Genomic DNA, 18,034 nt, shown 5'->3' with positions numbered 1-18,034 from the left:
TTGTCATAAAGTGTTCAAGAACCCTACAGTTACATAGAACTCTTTCTTCTAAGAGTGCATGTTCTGTAAGTTAGAAAATAAGGTTGTTATAGTATTTTTATTAAACATTAAGAATGTTCTGTAATCGGAGCCGGGTCCCCAAACCCTCACAAAGTCTCTGAACTCTACTGTAACACTAACCAAAGTGTTGGGTTAACTAGGCCCTCATTAGTGTTTCAGTGTTTACAAGGGGAAAAAAGCCACAATAAGTTTCATGTTGAATCATGAACTAGAAAGAAGCAGCTGTCTGAGTTTACTAGTTTCTCTAGGGTTGGTTCGGGTCAGTAAAGATGAGTGTCTTAAAAGAGCTCGTAATTTACCACAGCATCTCAAATCTCTCATTAATGGGGCAGGCGTTAGTCCGAGATCACATGACCAACTTTACCATATTAAGATGAAAAAGACTGATTGAAGATAATGAACCTCATAGGAAATTATAAAAAATGATACAAAACTAGATTTTTATGTTTTCTGAGGAATATATTGGTGCATGTCAGTGCAAAAAAAAATATTTTGCTATTCATTTTTCAGCACAAATATCTACATTTATACTTGACGTGAGATGAGAAAAGGGGAAAACAAGTCATTTGTTTTCTCATTTGAGTCATTTTGGTTCTCAAGTAAATGTCTCTTGATTTAAGAATGTTTAGACATTTGTACTGGAAAACAAGACAAAAATACTGAGAAAGAAAATCATGTTTTGGCAGTGTGGTTAGTCATATCATAGTTACAGAGAGGGGAAACCTGATGGAAAATCCTTTAGGAAAAGTCCTAATGATTCATCTGTTCTCCTCAAGAGTTTGGGAATACAGAACGTCCTTGCTGTTCTGGTCGAAGGTGGGACCTAATTTAACAAAAATATCAAATATCCACCTCATTTTATCCACCTCTCCGTGAATGTATGGAGATAAATGACAGCATTTTCCTCTCGGAGAGGAACGTGAAGGGCGTTGAGTTGGTCTACAGAGACTCACATTCAGGAGGGACACTAGAGACACATCATGGGTTCTTCTGACTAAAACCACCAGAACATGATAGTGAGTTTTGCACAGGGAAGCAACACTTATATATTTCCTTCAAATGCAGAAATTAGTGATACAGAGAAATTTCGGCAGTAAAATATTCATTGCATTTTCAGTTTTGAAAGGCCGAAATGATAAGGTTTAATTAGCTCGGCTCTTTTGGCACATTATGTGCACAAAACATGGATAAACTACAACCTGTACACATGCCAGAGGTGCCAACTGTGCAGAAACACATTTATATCGTTCACATTTTATATAAAACTGACTTATGAGTCATTTAAATTCTTATAGTTTTACTTTGAATGTTGATTATTAAATACATTTGATTAATTGATCATTAAATAAACATTTTTCGGTTGTCAGATAAATGAAAACTTTGATTTCAGTTTCAGTGATTTAGGTTTAAGTCATTAGGAGATCAGATGAACTCATGGCATCATAATATCACATTTCTGTAGTAAATTACTAAATAATTCATCTATTTCAGATAGACAACACATAAAACTGAGATTGGTCACTTTTCATGACAATCAAACCATCTCTTCTTGTCTAAGTGAGTGTTTTTTGGTCAGAATAAAAGCATGAATGGTTTTCCAGCACTGATCTTTTCTGTATCCCGTTATTTTCCCAACATAGCTTTGATTTCTGAGGATAAAAACAAGGATCATGAAGGAATGATTTCATGGGTGCAGTTTCAACACTAAAACTAAAGTTATACACAAATCTAACGTCGGTCGGACAGAAATTAAACGGGTCTGTCAGAGTCGTCAACGTAACCAGGATAATTGGAGCGTTCAAAACAAATAACGGCGAGGACTTTGAGCGTCTGGTTTATTTCTCCTCCACATCTGGCTGAGTTGTGGGTAACGTGCGGTCGATGCCACACTGCACTTCTCCTCGGCTCAGTCTCAATGTCGCAGTGTTTCACAGGCGATTCCTAAAGCCATTTCAACATTCGGTTTGTTGTGCTTTATTTTGCAATCAAATTGAGCAATTAAAGTTGAAACTAAAGTAAACATGAAATCTAAAATTATTTTCCAAACCAACATGACTTTATTTCTTCTGCAGAGAACAAAAGAGGATATTTCCAAGAGTTTAAACTGACTTTCATTGGGGAAAAAAAAGATCATGCTGATGAATATTTATTCAATGTTTTATGTAAAGTTATATAAATATATGAATTATATATATTAAAGTAACAGATAAAATTTCAAATTACAAATATATACACATATTTAATGTAAGTGCAATTGATCACAAATAATTAGAGAAAAATCTGTGATTAATTAGTTATTTTTTAATTGATTGACAGCATGTATATAAATGTATATAGCCTATATAAAATTAGATTACATTTGAAATTACAATATAAAAATATATAAAAAACGTTCATGTTGCGATTAATCACGATTAATTACAGATTTTTTTTTTTTTGGATTGACAGCACTTATATATATATATATAAAAAATTGTATATATCAATACTTTACATTAAATAAAAAAAAAAAACATTTTTAATGAATGCATTCATCAGTGCACGTTCTTTTTTTTCTAAAGACTAAAATGTTCATGCAATCATGATTTCAATGCATCATTTATGATTCATAATTATTATATTCACCTCATTCGATTTGTGCTACACAGTAAAAAATGTATCACAACTTTTTTTCTTTTGTCAAATCAACTTAGATAATTACTGTGGTTCAGATAACGTAGTCTAATATTTTGAGATCCTGTTGATTAAACCAATCTCCTACTTTGTATTAACTAAAAAAAATTATTTCAATGAACTAAAAATGTTAAGGCAACCAGATAACTTACTTTTTTAAGTTAAACCAACAGTTACTTGAACAAACACATGAACAAAACACATCCATTCGTGTCTGCTGCTTGTGGAGCCACGTTTAGCAGACGTTTCTTTTACGTAATATCTGAAGTTGTGATTGCATTAATTATCTTCACTCATTAATACAGGCGTCAGCATCTCAGAAAGACACCGTCCCGACATGCAGAAACCGCAAAACCCATCCAGGCCCGCGTCACGCCGGAGGAATGCTCCACTCACAGCTTTATCCGCTTGGATGGTTCAGCTCCGTTTGCGTTTCCTAAAGGACAGATAATAGAGCTGATCCTGGCAGCGTTTCTGAAGTCACCCGAGGCCACACAGAAGAGCCTTCGCAACGCTAACCTGAACTAACACCAGGAGAGTGAGCCGTGAGACATCAATCAGAGGAGAGCGAGCCGAAGATGACAGGCTAATAACACGACTAGCGGGCAGGTAAATCAGAGCAACACGCCAAACACCTGCAGGGGCTTCATGAAGACATAGCAGATATCATACAGCTGCGACCAGATACTGCTCTTCACAGCTCTTCAGATTTAAAGGAGATCTCAGTCAAGCACCAAACTTTCTCCTAAAATACTACCAGAGGAGAAATACGACACAATAGTCTTCATGCACTAAAGGTAGAGAGCTATACAATGAATGTGGAGAGCAGTTGAGATCATTTGGTGAGAAATGTTTGAGATCATATTCAGACTTTTAATTGCAGACTCTGGATTTTGCATGGCTTGAGATCTTGATATAAGCGCATGGTCGAAAGCGCACGGCGCAAGTTCACTTAGGGCGTCCGAATCCACTTTTGCTAGTTTAACGACGGGACAAATGGTCGGCGCTCCCGGTGCATGGTCTAAAAGGGTTGTCCCTATTCTCATAATGAGTAATGGGTGTGTTTTGGGATTTACGTGCGTTAAACCAATCAGAGTCTCATCTCCCATTCCCTTTAAATGCCAGTTGCGCTCGTGCCATGGCGGATTCGTTATTACATGACGGAGTTTGATAGTGGAAAGACCGAACGCGTCTCCAGAGCGCAAACGGATCTGCTCGTGCGCGAGGTAAAAGTGCGCTAGCAGAACATCTACGGGACAAGCCGGATTCACCATATCTTTATGTTCACAATAATAATCTTGTAATCCTTTTAATTAGAAATATTTGTCATGTTTGTGTGATGCTGTGCGTCCCTGTGTGTTTAATAAGCAGAGTGTGTGCGCGTTGTGGCCCCGCCTATAGGCGCACATTACTAACGCGCTCTTTAAATAACAAAAAAAAATTGCGCCATTGACTTTAGAGCAGGTTTCAGTCGGTCTATTTCTGTTGCCTCAAAATAGCATCGAAAAAGTTGGAAAAAGTTTTAAATAAATAAATGCATGAATGAATAAATCTGGAAAAAATACATGTGGGAATAAATAAATATAAAAATAAAAATAAATAAACACTTAAATAAATATAAAATAAATAAAAATATATTTTTTAAATACTTTCAAAGAAAATAAATAAATGTAAAAATGAATACAGAAAATGAAGGAAAGGTATAATACAAAAATTTATTCAGGATTACATTTTAATAAAAAAAATATATAATTTTTTTTATCAAGTAATTTATTCCTTTATTTATTCTCATATTATTACAGTTTATTTATTTAGCTATATATGTATTTATTTTTTACATTTCTACAGGTTTGGTCATCAATGTGTTGTAATCAATATTTTTACCATGTTAAGCCAAGATCAGTCATGTGACACTGAAGACTGGAGAAATGATGCTGAAAATTCAGCTTTGATCACAGGAATAAATTACATTTTAAACTATATTCAAAATAGAAAACAATATTAGATATATATGATATAACAATATTTCGCAATTTTCACAGTTTTTTTTTTATTAAATATATGCAGCACTGATGAGTTACGGCTAGAAGTTGCAATATTTCGTGTCACACAGAAACGGGCCTGTAAACAGTGTCACGGCCAAATTCCCACAGAGCGGCTTCTGTTGGGAATACAGGAGATGAAGGACTGGAGATCTTCAGGGATGGAAGTCTGTGCTCCGTAAATCCCATCAAATCCCAGAGGTGGAGGCGTCTCCGAGGAGAGCAGTGCATTTACAGTTGGGGAAAACAAGGCAGAGAGGGATAAATAGATCCATGCTGCGAACATCGAAATCCCCCCAAGCGTTCATATATCTCTCCAACACTTGTAAATGGGCAGGAATTGGGCATGTTGTTTTTGGGCAACTCTTGTCTGGGGTGAGATTGATGTCTCCAGACAGTCTCCCGAAAGCTCACAATCACTCCGACCGAAGCCTTTGATGCATGAATCCCCCGTTCCAACGCAACAAAGAATATCAGATACACTTAATTGCAGTGTTTCATCGAGCACATCTGGTTTTTGCTCGCATCTTTCTTCATTCTTGGCTGTATCGCATTATTATAATGCAGCCAAACCCTGTGAGGTCATAATAACATCACGCCATCCCTAAACAACATGTGTTCGATGGAAAGTGTGTGAAAACTCTTCAATCTCTCCGGCGTTTTAATTATTTCAGTGGATAAAAACGTGGCATGCTCTCTGATATATAATGTATAAAACCCTTGCGGTTTAAGTGCAGTGTTTGATATAAGGCTGGACTTTTTCCTCTTTTTCTTTCTTGTGATTTCTGGGCTCGCCCGAGTCTCTTTTAATGACTGAAACAAGCTCTTTCTTTCTCGCTAAAGAAAAAGAAGGGGAGAAAAAAGAAGCCCTTGTGTATCTGAAGTTGATTTTTATCCGGCAATCAGCACGGCCCTCTATAAATAGACTCCGAAATGTGCGGGCGAGCGGCTTGGAGTGTGTATATCTAATCTTTCTCTCTTTTTCTGGGCCCCAAATGAAATCTCAGATTAAAGAGACGCGAATCGCACAAAGCCATCAAGCTAAATGTTTACAAAATGTATGTAACCTGCAGAGCCATTACTGCCGCGCACAAAACTGCTTCCATGTGGGCAAAAAATGGAAATAATTGGCATCTTTGTTACAGCGGCGTCGCTCTCATTACGTGCATATGGAGCTGTTCATGAGACCAGGAAAAAAACAGCCTTTATTCTGGATTAACTCTAATGGCCACTAATGTACACTTCCAAAAAAAACCCCCCAAAAATATGGTAATACTGTGGTTTACATGGTAATGTCCATGGTACTTTTTGTAAGGAAAATGTGCACAGCGAATCCAAGTACAGGACACAAACAAAAACCTGAAACATCACATGAGTGACACACATTCACATTTAGAATTACATTTTAATGCATTTTAAATGCCATTTTCCTGAATTTAAATCAAAATCAGTCATAGAAACTGTATTTTTTAGGTAGAAAAGGAAAGTTTGTCAAGGCGATGGATGGATGGATAGATACAACGATAAACGATAGATGGATGATCGATAGATAGAACGATATAGATAGAACGATAGAACGATAGAACGATAGATAGATAGATAGATAGATAGATAGATAGATAGATAGATAGATAGATCGTTTACCAAGTTTGGAAGTACACTTCATTTCCCAGAATGCATTGCATGAGGCACGTTTCTTTGAATTGTAATTCTAAAATATTTGTAATTGTAATTCTGTTCCTGTGACTCCAGTTAATATCTGAATCCAAACCTACAGGAGTTTCTGCTTTCTGCATATAAACACAGTAAAGCTGCACACTATCTTGAAGAAAGAGAGAAAGAAAGGTATAAATATACATATAGAGAGAGAGAGAGAGAGAGAGAGAGAGAGAGAGAGAGAGAGAGAGAGAGGGAGAGAGAGAGGGAGAGAGGGAGAGAGGGAGAGAGATTGAGAGAGAGAGAGAGAGAGAGAGAGAGAGAGAGAGAGAGAGAGAGAGAGAGAGAGTCCTCCGTAGGCCTGTAAAGCCGTCCTGTGAGAGACTCATTTAGAATGAACGAGAGAAGGAAAGAAAGAAAGAGAGAGAGAGAGAGAGAGAGAGAGAGAGAGAGAGAGAGAGAGAGAGAGGGAGAGAGAGAGATTGAGGGAGAGATTGAGAGAGAGATTGAGTGAGAGAGAGAGAGAGAGAGATGAGAGAGAGAGAGAGAGATGGAGAGAGAGATGGAGAGAGAGAGAGAGAGAGAGAGAGAGAGAGAGATAGAGAGAGAGAGAGAGAGAGAGAGAGAGAGAGAGAGAGAGAGAGAGAGAGAGAGAGAGAGAGAGAGAGAGAGAGAGAGAGAGACCTCCGTAGGCCTGTAAAGCCGTCCTGTGAGAGACTCATTTAGAATGAACGAGAGAAGGAAGGAAAGAAAGAGAGAGAAAGAAAATCCCGTCCTCAGGAAGATTAGTGGACGTCCTCTCGCAGTCGTGGACGAGGAGCCGTTCCGGACACATTTTTCTCTGCCAGCGCTCTGACCCCTGGGGTTACGGAGAGACCGTCAATTATTCACTGTCGCCGCAAACACTTCATCCCGTTGATAAAGGAAACTGTCCTTATCGTAACCGGCCTCTCTTAAAAAACTATTTACACGACCATCCATCCAGCCCTCGTTCTCATATATAAAACCAGCTGCGTTTGAATAATGCAGCCGTGCCTCAACAGAAAATGCGATGTGGGATGTGGGATGTGGGATGTGGGATGCGTGAAGCGCGTGATTTCAGATAAGGCATGTTTTTAAATGGTTATATTAATCAAAAAGATGCCATTTTAAGAAGATGAACTGCACTGGAAAAGGAAACTGGCGCAGAAACCATTTTCACTGGTAAATTTGACAAAGAATTTCACATTAAATTAACATGACATTTTTTTTTATCTTTGTATTATTTACATCTTCGAAAAATCTTTTTTTGACAGTGTATACGTTCGCTCAATCTCACGCTCAAGTCGGCATAACTCAATCGAGCAATGTTTGCATGCACAAAAATCTGCGTTTAAGCATACTGTATTTGCGTTTGACCCCGTATTGTGTGTGTGTGTGTGTGTGTGTGTGTGTGGCGGCTGTAAAGATGTTAAGCATCCTGCCTCCCGGTTCCCTCAGGACTGACCCGACTCAGCAGAAAACACGGCAGCGGCGCTTAGCGTGGCCATCAATCACCTCACAACACGACAAACTCACTTTCACCATGATGTATGTCGTGAGTCACCGATTCCAGTTAATCAAGTCATTACCCACAGGCCTCAGAGAAACCTCAGCTGCTCCGCTAGCCGGAGATACACGCACAAACATTGATTTTTTTATTTATTCTATATATTGCGTAATATTTTGCACCAAACTTTGCAATCTCACTCCTGCAAAAAAGAATAATTGCACTATTAAATGAATGAATAATACCAGAGAAATCTGCAATTCAGATGAATACAAAACACTGGAAAAAGCTGCTCCTTATTGCCATTTTTCAAAATGCATGCATGCATGCTTCATTTGAATGCATTAACAAAAGGCAACATGCTGCGCTGTGCAAAGCACATTCAGACTCCACAGTTTGCCAAGGTCGTCATGCACAAATACTGTGAGAATAAGTGCAATATATATATATATATTGCAATAACAATATATAGCAATAATGACCAATATTTCAAAAGCATTCAGAATTAGGGTAACACTTTATTTTCCAGTGTCCTTGTTACATATGTTACATGTGCTTACCATAGTAATAACAGTAATTATGCATAATTACATGCAACTAACCCTCAACCAAACCCTAACCCTATAGTAAGTACATGTAGTTGCTTAACATTACTCAGTACTTAAATATATAATTACTCTGTAACAATGACACCTTAAAATAAAGTGTAACCAAAATTAGAACCGTAACAATGAATACACTGCTGTAAAAATATACATTGCTTGTTGTTAGTTCATCTAATGCATTAACTAATGCTTATTGTGAAGCTTTCCCTCAAATCCTGAACGTGTTTGTAACCCGCACGCAACACCCGTCCGGTAACACGCACCGCAGAGGCGCACAGACACCTGGTCGCATTATAATTGAATACATGCATTGTTTTCCCTTTTAAATCAGGTGATTCGCGCTCGGGGTTCATAATACACGGTCACATTTCCATAGAGGTCTGTGAGAGCGGGCCCCGGGCCCCTAACATAAAACAAATGACCGGCGCTCGTGATAAATGGTTCTATTAGCAATCCAGATTGTTAAACTCAGATATAACGGAGCCGAGGGGAGCGGCGGCCCATTTATTTTCCCCTCCTCACACAAATAGCTTGTTTTTTTATGTGTAAATAACATATTAAAAGTCTGCATTAGCCATGTTCTCTGATAGAGAGGAAACTGTTGTGGATAAATAACGGCGGACAGGGGAATAAAACAGAGAGGAGTTTAATAGCGGCGTCTTCGCGGTGGGCATGACTTAGGTGACAACGGCACCGCGGCCTGTTGTAAACTCCACAACCGTAAAGCCGCCAAACGGGACCGTATATTAAAAGCGTTCGACGCCGGGCTCGAGGGAATGTGATCCCGGGTTCAAGGACCTCGTCTCGCTGCATATTCACTTATCAGAGTCTGCGGGCCGGGATAATAAACCGGATTAAAGCGATAAGTAATTGCTCTGTCGCTGAGCGCTAGCGAACAGCTGAGGCTCTTTCCTGAACGCCCGCGACTGTACGGCTATTAAACTGGCGCACGTTTATTTGGAGTTCGGACCGTAATTCGAGACCAGCAAACAGCTGGGAACAGTCTATACATTCAGACTTGCTGGTTTGGTGCTGATCTACCAATCAAAACACCGGCCGAATCTGCTGAATCTGGTTGAGGAAGTCATTACCGGTTAAGCTTGTTAAAGGAATAGTTGTCACACAACATGTGTGTAACATTTACTCATTTAGCATTTTCTCTCTATAACACAAAATATATTTTGAACAACACTGGGGTCCAAACAACATTGCATGGACAAAAATAAAACATTGAGACAAATATATGCGTGTGTGTGTGTGTGTGTGTGTTTCGCCGAAGAAAAGTAAGTCATAAATGTTTAGAATGACGAAAAAACATTTGCATTCGCTCGCTAAATGTTTGCGTTACCCCGAAAAACTTTGTGTTTGCTTGCAAAAATGTTTGGTTCTTTGAATGCAAAGTTTCCGGGGGAACACAAAAGCATTGTCAAATAATTTTTTCTTCCATCTAATTTTTTTGCTCTTCACCATGTCCATTTAGAGGCTCGATATTATAAAGCAATGAAAGAAAATACATATTTGTGTAGTTCTTGGCGAACAATTAGCATGTAGTGTTAAGTCTGGCCACTGGGGGCGCATTGACGTTTTTCTTGACGTTGAGTAAAAAATGTAATAAAAAAGATACTATGAAAATTTCCAAAAGACATTCAGAAAATATTTTCGAAGCTCTTAGACCTTCTGATCTGGTATTTGTGGTGGTTGAGGTGACATTTTTATTTAAAATTTTAGTAAGGTTGTTATATGCTTTCATCATTTTTAGTAGTTTTTTTATTTATTTATTTCTACATAGCTTTATTTTTTTAGTTGGTAGTTGCCAAAGCAACATTTATATATTTTTTTGTTTACATTTTTTCATCTAATATTTATATTTTATTTCATCTCTATTTAAATTACTAAAAACTACTTTTTAATACGTTTTAGTTAATAATACCAACACCGATTAAGTTGCAAAAATATCAAAAAAATCATTTTAATTGTGTTTAAATCTAAATTTGGCATTTGTAGGATCACATTTGAGCAGACAGAGAGGTCTAATGTCTCTCACATGTGTCTCCTCTAAAGTTTCAAATAAGCGAAAATATTTATTCTGCGTATGAATTATTTAAATGAGGAATATTGTGACGTTCCAAGAAGAAAACTCAAGACTACAATGGAGGCGTTTCAGGGACTTTTCAGAGCTTTTTAATGCTCAAACAGCGACATTACACACTGAAGAAAGCATAGGGCTTCTTTAAATGTAGATTTTGAAGCGCTCACACACTGTCATCTGTGGTTTGCCGTGATCATCTGCTAAAAAAGTGTTTTCAGCTCAAATCAAAACTACCTGTTACTACCCTGCTCAATATTCATGCAGAACACCAGAAATAAACATTGTTCATATCGCTATCACAAATGTCCCAATTTCATGCCATTCTTTGATTCACAATTAATGACCATTTTCAATAATGGCAGGCCACCAAAGTCTTCCATTAATCAGCAACCAAAATCACCATTTCAAAGGTGGCGCTCTACCAACATCTCAGAAGTCCATCGCTGCCACTGCCTTTTTAACTAATTCATCACACTTATACTCTGGAGGTAAGAACAAGCTCTTTCGGCCTCATTACAGACAACTTTTATCACTCGTCTACAGACGTGTTTTAAACACACTCGCTCTCTTCTACTACCATACTCTTTCCTCTCTGGACACACTTTGTCGACCCCAAAGCTAGTGAAAGTTTGCTGAGTGTGAGAAGACTATAATACCATCTTTCAGTACCATGGTATATAATCATGAAAGTATGTTTGTTCTCTTATACAGAAACGAGAGGAAATTGACTTGAAATGTATTTGAAGACCCGATGACATGGCTTGACAGTAAAGACAAAGTTGAGGCCAGTGTTATTTTTTAGTATTATAGTATTCATTAATATTCTGATCTAACTTGTCTCCTCTAGAGTTTCAAAAGAGATCTCAACAATGTCTCAAAATGTGCTCAAATTTCTCATCATGAGCTGTACTGTCCACAACTCTTACTATATGTCACCAATTTGTGTTTTTCCTAAGAAATCAGAGGAGAAACATCTGTATATTTTAAGGATGCACCGATATGAAAATTTTGGCCGATACCGATAACCGATGATTCTTTATATTTGAAAGCCGATAACCGATATATTTGCCGATAAACCTAAAATCCAAATTTTTTAAATCATTTTTGAGAGCCTGATACAAAAACATAAGTCTCACCATTAAAAGCCATGTCCCAAACGCACAATTATGATGTTCTCATTATAATTTTATGTAGCCGATATGACAGACTTGCGCTGCTCATGATGCACATTACCGTATTTTCCTTTTTTAAAGTGATTCCCATCATATTTCAAGCTATTCAAAAGCATCATGTTGAACAGTGCTCATCTGAAGTAATTAATACATTATTTATCGGCTTTAATATATCGGCCAAATTTTCTTACTGGGCCGATAACGATAACATTAAAAATTAACCGATATCGGCCGATACCGATATGGCAACCGATATATCGTGCATCCCTAGTATATTTGATCATAGTTTGATCAAATATACCCGACAAATGGTTCAAGTGACCCAATTATGTGGCACAGATCGGATGTGACCCATCCAGGAAAACAGCATCTGGATTCTGATATCCTCAGATCGGATTCGAGCCTCGTTCACAGTGGAAATAAATCTGATATGAATCGGATGGGTGCATTTGTGTCTGCCATGTAAGCGGATAGATCGGATATTCCCAAGTCTAAAACCTGCATGGAAAAAGCGCAAAACCTGCATGGAAAATCCCCGCAAAACCTGCATGGAAAAAGCGACGGGGGCGTATTTTACGTCAACAAAACGATCACATGACTCCTTTCAATGGCGCAATATAGGATGAAGACTAAACCCAATGCTTTGCTGACCTATAAAGATGGTGCGGAAAGCAAAAGCTTGTATTTTCATTGCAAAATCACATTTACTTCCATTTCAGACTAAGCTTTTCCGGGTCAGTATGTGTATCTTAAGGCCCGTACACACCGGGACGAATTTTGCGCGCGATAATCGCCGACGTTTAACGCCTCGTGACTAAACAAAGGGCGCCAATGTGAGTGTGCACACCGACGCGAAAAACGCCACGCGTAAAAGTGTAATTTTTTTTTAAACGCCTCGGGTTTGTTTTTTTGGTTTGACGCGCCGCGTCAAAAACTATCCGACCAATGAGATTGGCGCTTTTGCTCACGTGTCTGGAGCTTCTGAAGTTACAGTAAAACACAACTTGGGGGCGCTCAAACACAAAACAGTCTTGCCGAGCACACATACGTAACAGCGAAGAAGATATACGCCAAGTAGCGTCTACACTGCCCATAGACAGACACTGCTGGGAAGAAATGACGAGGAAGATGCAAGGCAAGATGAATGTAGAGCTGCTGGTCTCGTTGGTGTCGGAATAAAGAACTATATGACAAACGCGACAGCGACTACAAAAATCTTGTTAAAAGAGAACTGTTGTGGTATTGGTATGGAGTGGTATTGCAGAGTATAGACTGTTATGGAGTGGTATTGCAGAGTATAGACTGTTATGGAGTGGTATTGTATTTCTGTTTTACATTAAGCGCCATCTAATGTCAGGGAATGAATTTGCATGTTCACTCGGCTCATCGTCAGTGAAAATCGTTGAAAAACGCTGGCGAATAACGCGCGCCGATATTCGTCCCAGTGTGTACGGGCCTTTAGGCTGTTTCGCCAAGTGTATAGTGTAAATGCAGATATCCGATATGGGTCACTTTTGAAAAGTGATGTAAGCTGGTCGTCAAAACATCTGATATAGTCAACAAATCGTAATTGGGCATCAAAACCTGCAGTGGAAATGCAACCAAAGAGCAATGATATTTCCATCTGATACCATCAATGGCACTTCTTACTTCAATCAAACAAAGTTAGAGCTAAGACGGATGATCTCAAATTCTACTTTCACTTAAATCTACGCCATAATTTCTCCCTGCAGTTAAAAATGAATCATATTAATCATGTACCAGTGAAAATCACACTCTATAAATTATGCCATTCAACTGTCTTGTTGCCACTGTGTGGCCTATTTTTCCCCTTCCTTTCTTCAACAAATCATGGATTTTCTTTTCTTTACAATGGCAGGCCACCAAATTCCTTCATCAATCTGTGAAAAAAAACCGAAAAAAAAAAGAAAAAAAAAATCACAAGAGGTATTACCATTTCAAAGGTGGCTCTCTGAAGGAGCGTGTCGTCCGCGGCTGCCATTTTAACTAATTCATAACACTTATACTCTGGAGGTAAGAACAAGGTCTTTCGGCCTCATTATTCACCGCTTTTATCGGTCTCCTAAAGACATGTTTTAAACATGCTCGCTCTCTTTCTATCTGTCCATCCGTGCGTGTGTGTAACTTTTGATTAATCTCAGAGCAAACAGAGCACTAAAAAGCCCTGTAGAATAGATGCTCGTTCGCCCAATCCGCCGTGATTACGTGGCAACGACTCGTGTAAGACTCGTGCACGCGCCGGTCACTCGGTATTAATGAAGGCCGCTGGTGGAACGTGATATTAGGATTCATATCAGGCCTGATGGAGGCTCACCTTTGACTCTCCGGGGGCTTTTGGCTTCAGCTTATCAGGGACGACCGGCACCGCGAGCGCCACATTTTTATCTTTAAAATGTATATTTCATGGGCATATTCTTTTCCTGAGCTCTACTGGAGTCTTTAAGCTCTTGACTGGTGTGATAAATAACCTGAGAAAGACTTGCTTCTGCTGCGAAATATCACATGTCTCACATTAAACCTCATGCAAAAGCAAAAAAATTATGTGCAACTCTCGTGCACATTAGTCAGCTCCATCTATTGCCACTTTTAGGTCTTATTTAAAAATTTCTTTGGCTTTTGAATAAGTTATGTTTGTTTTGTTGTATGGTTTTAACGTCATCAATTTCGTAAAGCACTTTGGGGCAACGTCTGTTGTTTGAAAATGTGCTTTATATATAAAGTTGCTTGCTCTTGAATCTCATTTGTGTCGCGTGTATTCAGACATGATGCGGTGCAATCGGTCATGTGATATGCAAAAACAAATGGTGCGAAATCTGAAAATATGCATGTATGAATGAGAAAACAATCCCGTTTAGATGCCTTGGAAGTTCGTAGGAAGTGAAATGGACTCGGAGTAGTTTTGGGAAGGACCGGACGGGTTCGTACCTCTAGCCAGGGATGATGGGGAGGGTTTTTTGGGAAGTTCGCTGAAGCCGTTTCCATCCAGAGCGGACGTCTTACAGTCCTTCTTCTCTGCGGCGCTGGGCACACTGGCCTCCATCCTGAAGAATTCTGTGACAGAGAGACCAAATATACATGAAGATGCATTAATGTGGCTAAGCAAACAAATAACTAATAAGAATAAGAAAAAAATAAGAAAATATTACAAATGAACACATATAAAAATATATATATATTTAAAAAAAATCTAATAATAAGAAAGAATATTAATATATATAAAAACATGTGCAAATAAAATGAAATAATAAAATGTGGGGGAAAATGGGGAAAAATTTGAAAAATGAAAACATAAATACATACACACACACACATATATATATATATATATATATATATATATATATATATATATATAAATATATATATATATATGTATATATATATATATATACTGTATATATAAAATGAAATAAAACAACACATTTAAAAAATATATAAAAAATATATAAAATATATAAAATATCAAATAACAAGAATGATCACTACTGGCGGAACCCTTGTTTAAATGGAACACACTAAGTTCTTGATCACTGGAATCTGCAATGAAGCTGATTTATTATTAAAAAATAATTTTCCTTATGAATTTGTTTTATGCACCGTTGTATAGGCCTGTATATGTATGCTTGGGCTGTCGGAGAAAATATAAACAAAAATATTAACAATACAATAAACTATAGCAGTCAGCTTAAGGTAGCTACAAGTATTATGTGGTTAAATATCAAAATATCTCCAGTCTCATACACTAGAATTGTGCGGGGTAATGAAGCGTGATCTTCTGTGATGTCACAGTCGTGTTGCATTGTGGTCCGTGGATCTGTCTGAAGTGAACATATGAGTCACGAAGTCCAACGCACTTAAATACGGCAAACCCGAGGGGAAGCGCTTAGGGAAGTTTGCGAGTGTATGAAAGTGTTTTAATTAAAATCTCCCTGTTCGTAAAGTTAATTATGAAGGCTTTAAAATAATAGCATCAGGTCACGCTTACTAACACATGTTCTGATTGGTTGCTTCAAATCTCTTTATTAAAAATGCACTGCCGGATGATGCACTCACTGACCTTTAATACTTAGATATTAGTATGAGCAACACTAATAAATAAATCTGCGTACTTATGAATTATTAACAGGAATCTGTGTGCTGCATCACGGCACCTTATTGAAATGGCCTGAGAGAGCAGGAGCAGATTTGTTTAGTCACTCAACCGTCTCTTTTCTCTCTTTTTTTAAGGCAAGGTAAGCCGATTAAAGGAGGAACACACTTGTGATCCTGGATAGCATCTGTTTCCGCTTTGCTTCGCCAACAGTGATGCCCCCTATCCAGCCGCTGGCACCATCAGTCACTGACGCAAAGAAGCGTTCAGCACACAAATGACTTCATTCACGTTCCTGGTCTTATGCACTGACTTAAAAACATCTTGACGTTTATTTTCAGCTGACATCATCATTCCCTCATATTTTTCAAGGCTACAAATGTTACAGGTCCACATATCAGGGCGTATCGCAACCGTCCACGGCCAAAATCAGTCAGGATGACAAAAAAACGCTCCATAAATCCCATAAGCTCTTTCTGTGACCCTACATTCACCTTTACATTCATCCTGCGCTGAAATAACAGCATCAGTCTTTTCAATCGGCCCTGCCGGAGAATCCTGGCTCAAAATGTCCCGAATGTTGGCAGTCCGTTTAAAATGACGGTACGGCCAAAATCTTACATCATATCATGAGTCATTTTATATTCTGTTAGGCATATTAGAGTGATTTCTGAAGGGTCATGTGACACTGAAGACTGGAGTAATGATGCTGTAAATTCAGCTTTGATCACAGGAATAAATTACATAATCTAATTGAAAACCGTTATTTGAAATTTTGGTTACACTTTATTTTAAGGTGTCATTGTTACAGTGTAATTATATATTTAAGTACTGAGTAATAATAATTAACTACATGTACTTACTATAGGGTTAGGATTTGGTTGAGGGTTAATTGTATGTAATTATGCATAATTTACTATTATTACTATGGTAAAGTACATGTAACATATGTAACAAGGACACTGTAAAATAAAGTGTTATTGACATTTTCACAATATTACTACTGTATTTTTTGACCAGTTTGTCATCAATGCTAAAACTGATTCAAATTGAGTTCAAAACTAAAGACTGAAATCGGTCAAACTAACATAATAGACTCTAATTTTTATTGGATGAATCATATGTAAAATACACACACACAAATGCATGCGCACACACACAAACGAGCGCACACACTCACACACATGCACACACACACATAATTACACTCTCTCTCTCTCACACACTCTCTCTCTCTCTCTCAACTATAAAACAACTAAACTGAACTTTACTTCACATTGTGCCAAACAAACACTTCCTAACTTCGTCTTGACTTGTTTGTGACGTGTCCCACTGTGTCATTGTGTCATTTCACATTATTCAAAGTTCAGGCCTTGTTCATTTAGTAAATAATGTAAAGCAGTCCTGGCCACTGATAGCATGCAAAAAAAAATCTACATTTATCTACATCTATAAACCATCATATCGCTCAGCCCTAGTGTGAAGATGTGTCAATATGGCAAAGCAAACAAATAATACAAAATAAGATGAAAAAATATAAAAATGAAATAAATAAATAAATATAAAAAACCTTCATAAAAAAACATATATAGCCTATATAAAATAAAAATTTAAATTTAAAAGGTAAAAACTATATAAAACATAAAAAAGAAAAGAAAAATATATAATCTAGTGTACGTCACGATGAAGCTGTTGCCACACTCGAGAGGTGTCTTTGTCCTTGCAGTTTGACTGAGATACGTGAAAGACAAACACGGTTGTGGACGTGGAGAGCACTGTGGATCTCAGGATGGGTCAGAGTTTGTTCTCTCAGACGCCCCTGTGGAGTCGAGAGCCTCGTGTTCACGGCAGGACCAGTATGACGGGATAATACGGGTGTCAAAGACCAAACAGACAGATGGTCACGCAAACAACAGGCACTCTCGCTGTTCCTGACGGTGTTTTAATCAGCTCCAGTCACGAGACCCACCAGCTCTTCACTCCTGACCCCCGATTACTCACAGGCATTTACTTACTTTCAAGCTCCGAAAAAGAGATTTGAGATCTATAATCAGTGCATAACAACTTTCATAATATAAAGTAATAATAGTGCACAAGG

General features: G+C 37.9%; 1 protein-coding gene and 1 long non-coding RNA gene across 2 annotated transcripts in view; one reads left to right on the top strand and one right to left on the bottom strand.

Moving 5' to 3' along the window:
- The window catches only part of LOC309488049, an 85,060-nt gene that overhangs the window by 22,419 nt on the left and 44,607 nt on the right, over nt 1-18,034 (top strand). The gene's annotated exons all lie outside the window — the stretch shown is intronic.
- The window catches only part of gli2b (GLI family zinc finger 2b), a 94,942-nt gene that overhangs the window by 63,497 nt on the left and 13,411 nt on the right, over nt 1-18,034 (bottom strand). Inside the window, exon 2 of the mRNA XM_082155761.1 lies at nt 14,772-14,897. Within this exon, the coding sequence (XP_082011887.1) occupies nt 14,772-14,886 (115 nt within the window). The 5' untranslated portion in view covers nt 14,887-14,897. The remainder of the gene's footprint in view (nt 1-14,771; nt 14,898-18,034) is intronic.

This window comes from Leuciscus leuciscus, assembly GCF_965113295.1.
Source record: "Leuciscus leuciscus genome assembly, chromosome: 23".
NCBI lineage: Eukaryota > Metazoa > Chordata > Actinopteri > Cypriniformes > Leuciscidae > Leuciscus > Leuciscus leuciscus.
The sequence above is the reverse complement of the archived record's forward strand: the minus strand, read 5'-3'. Positions and strand labels throughout refer to the sequence as shown.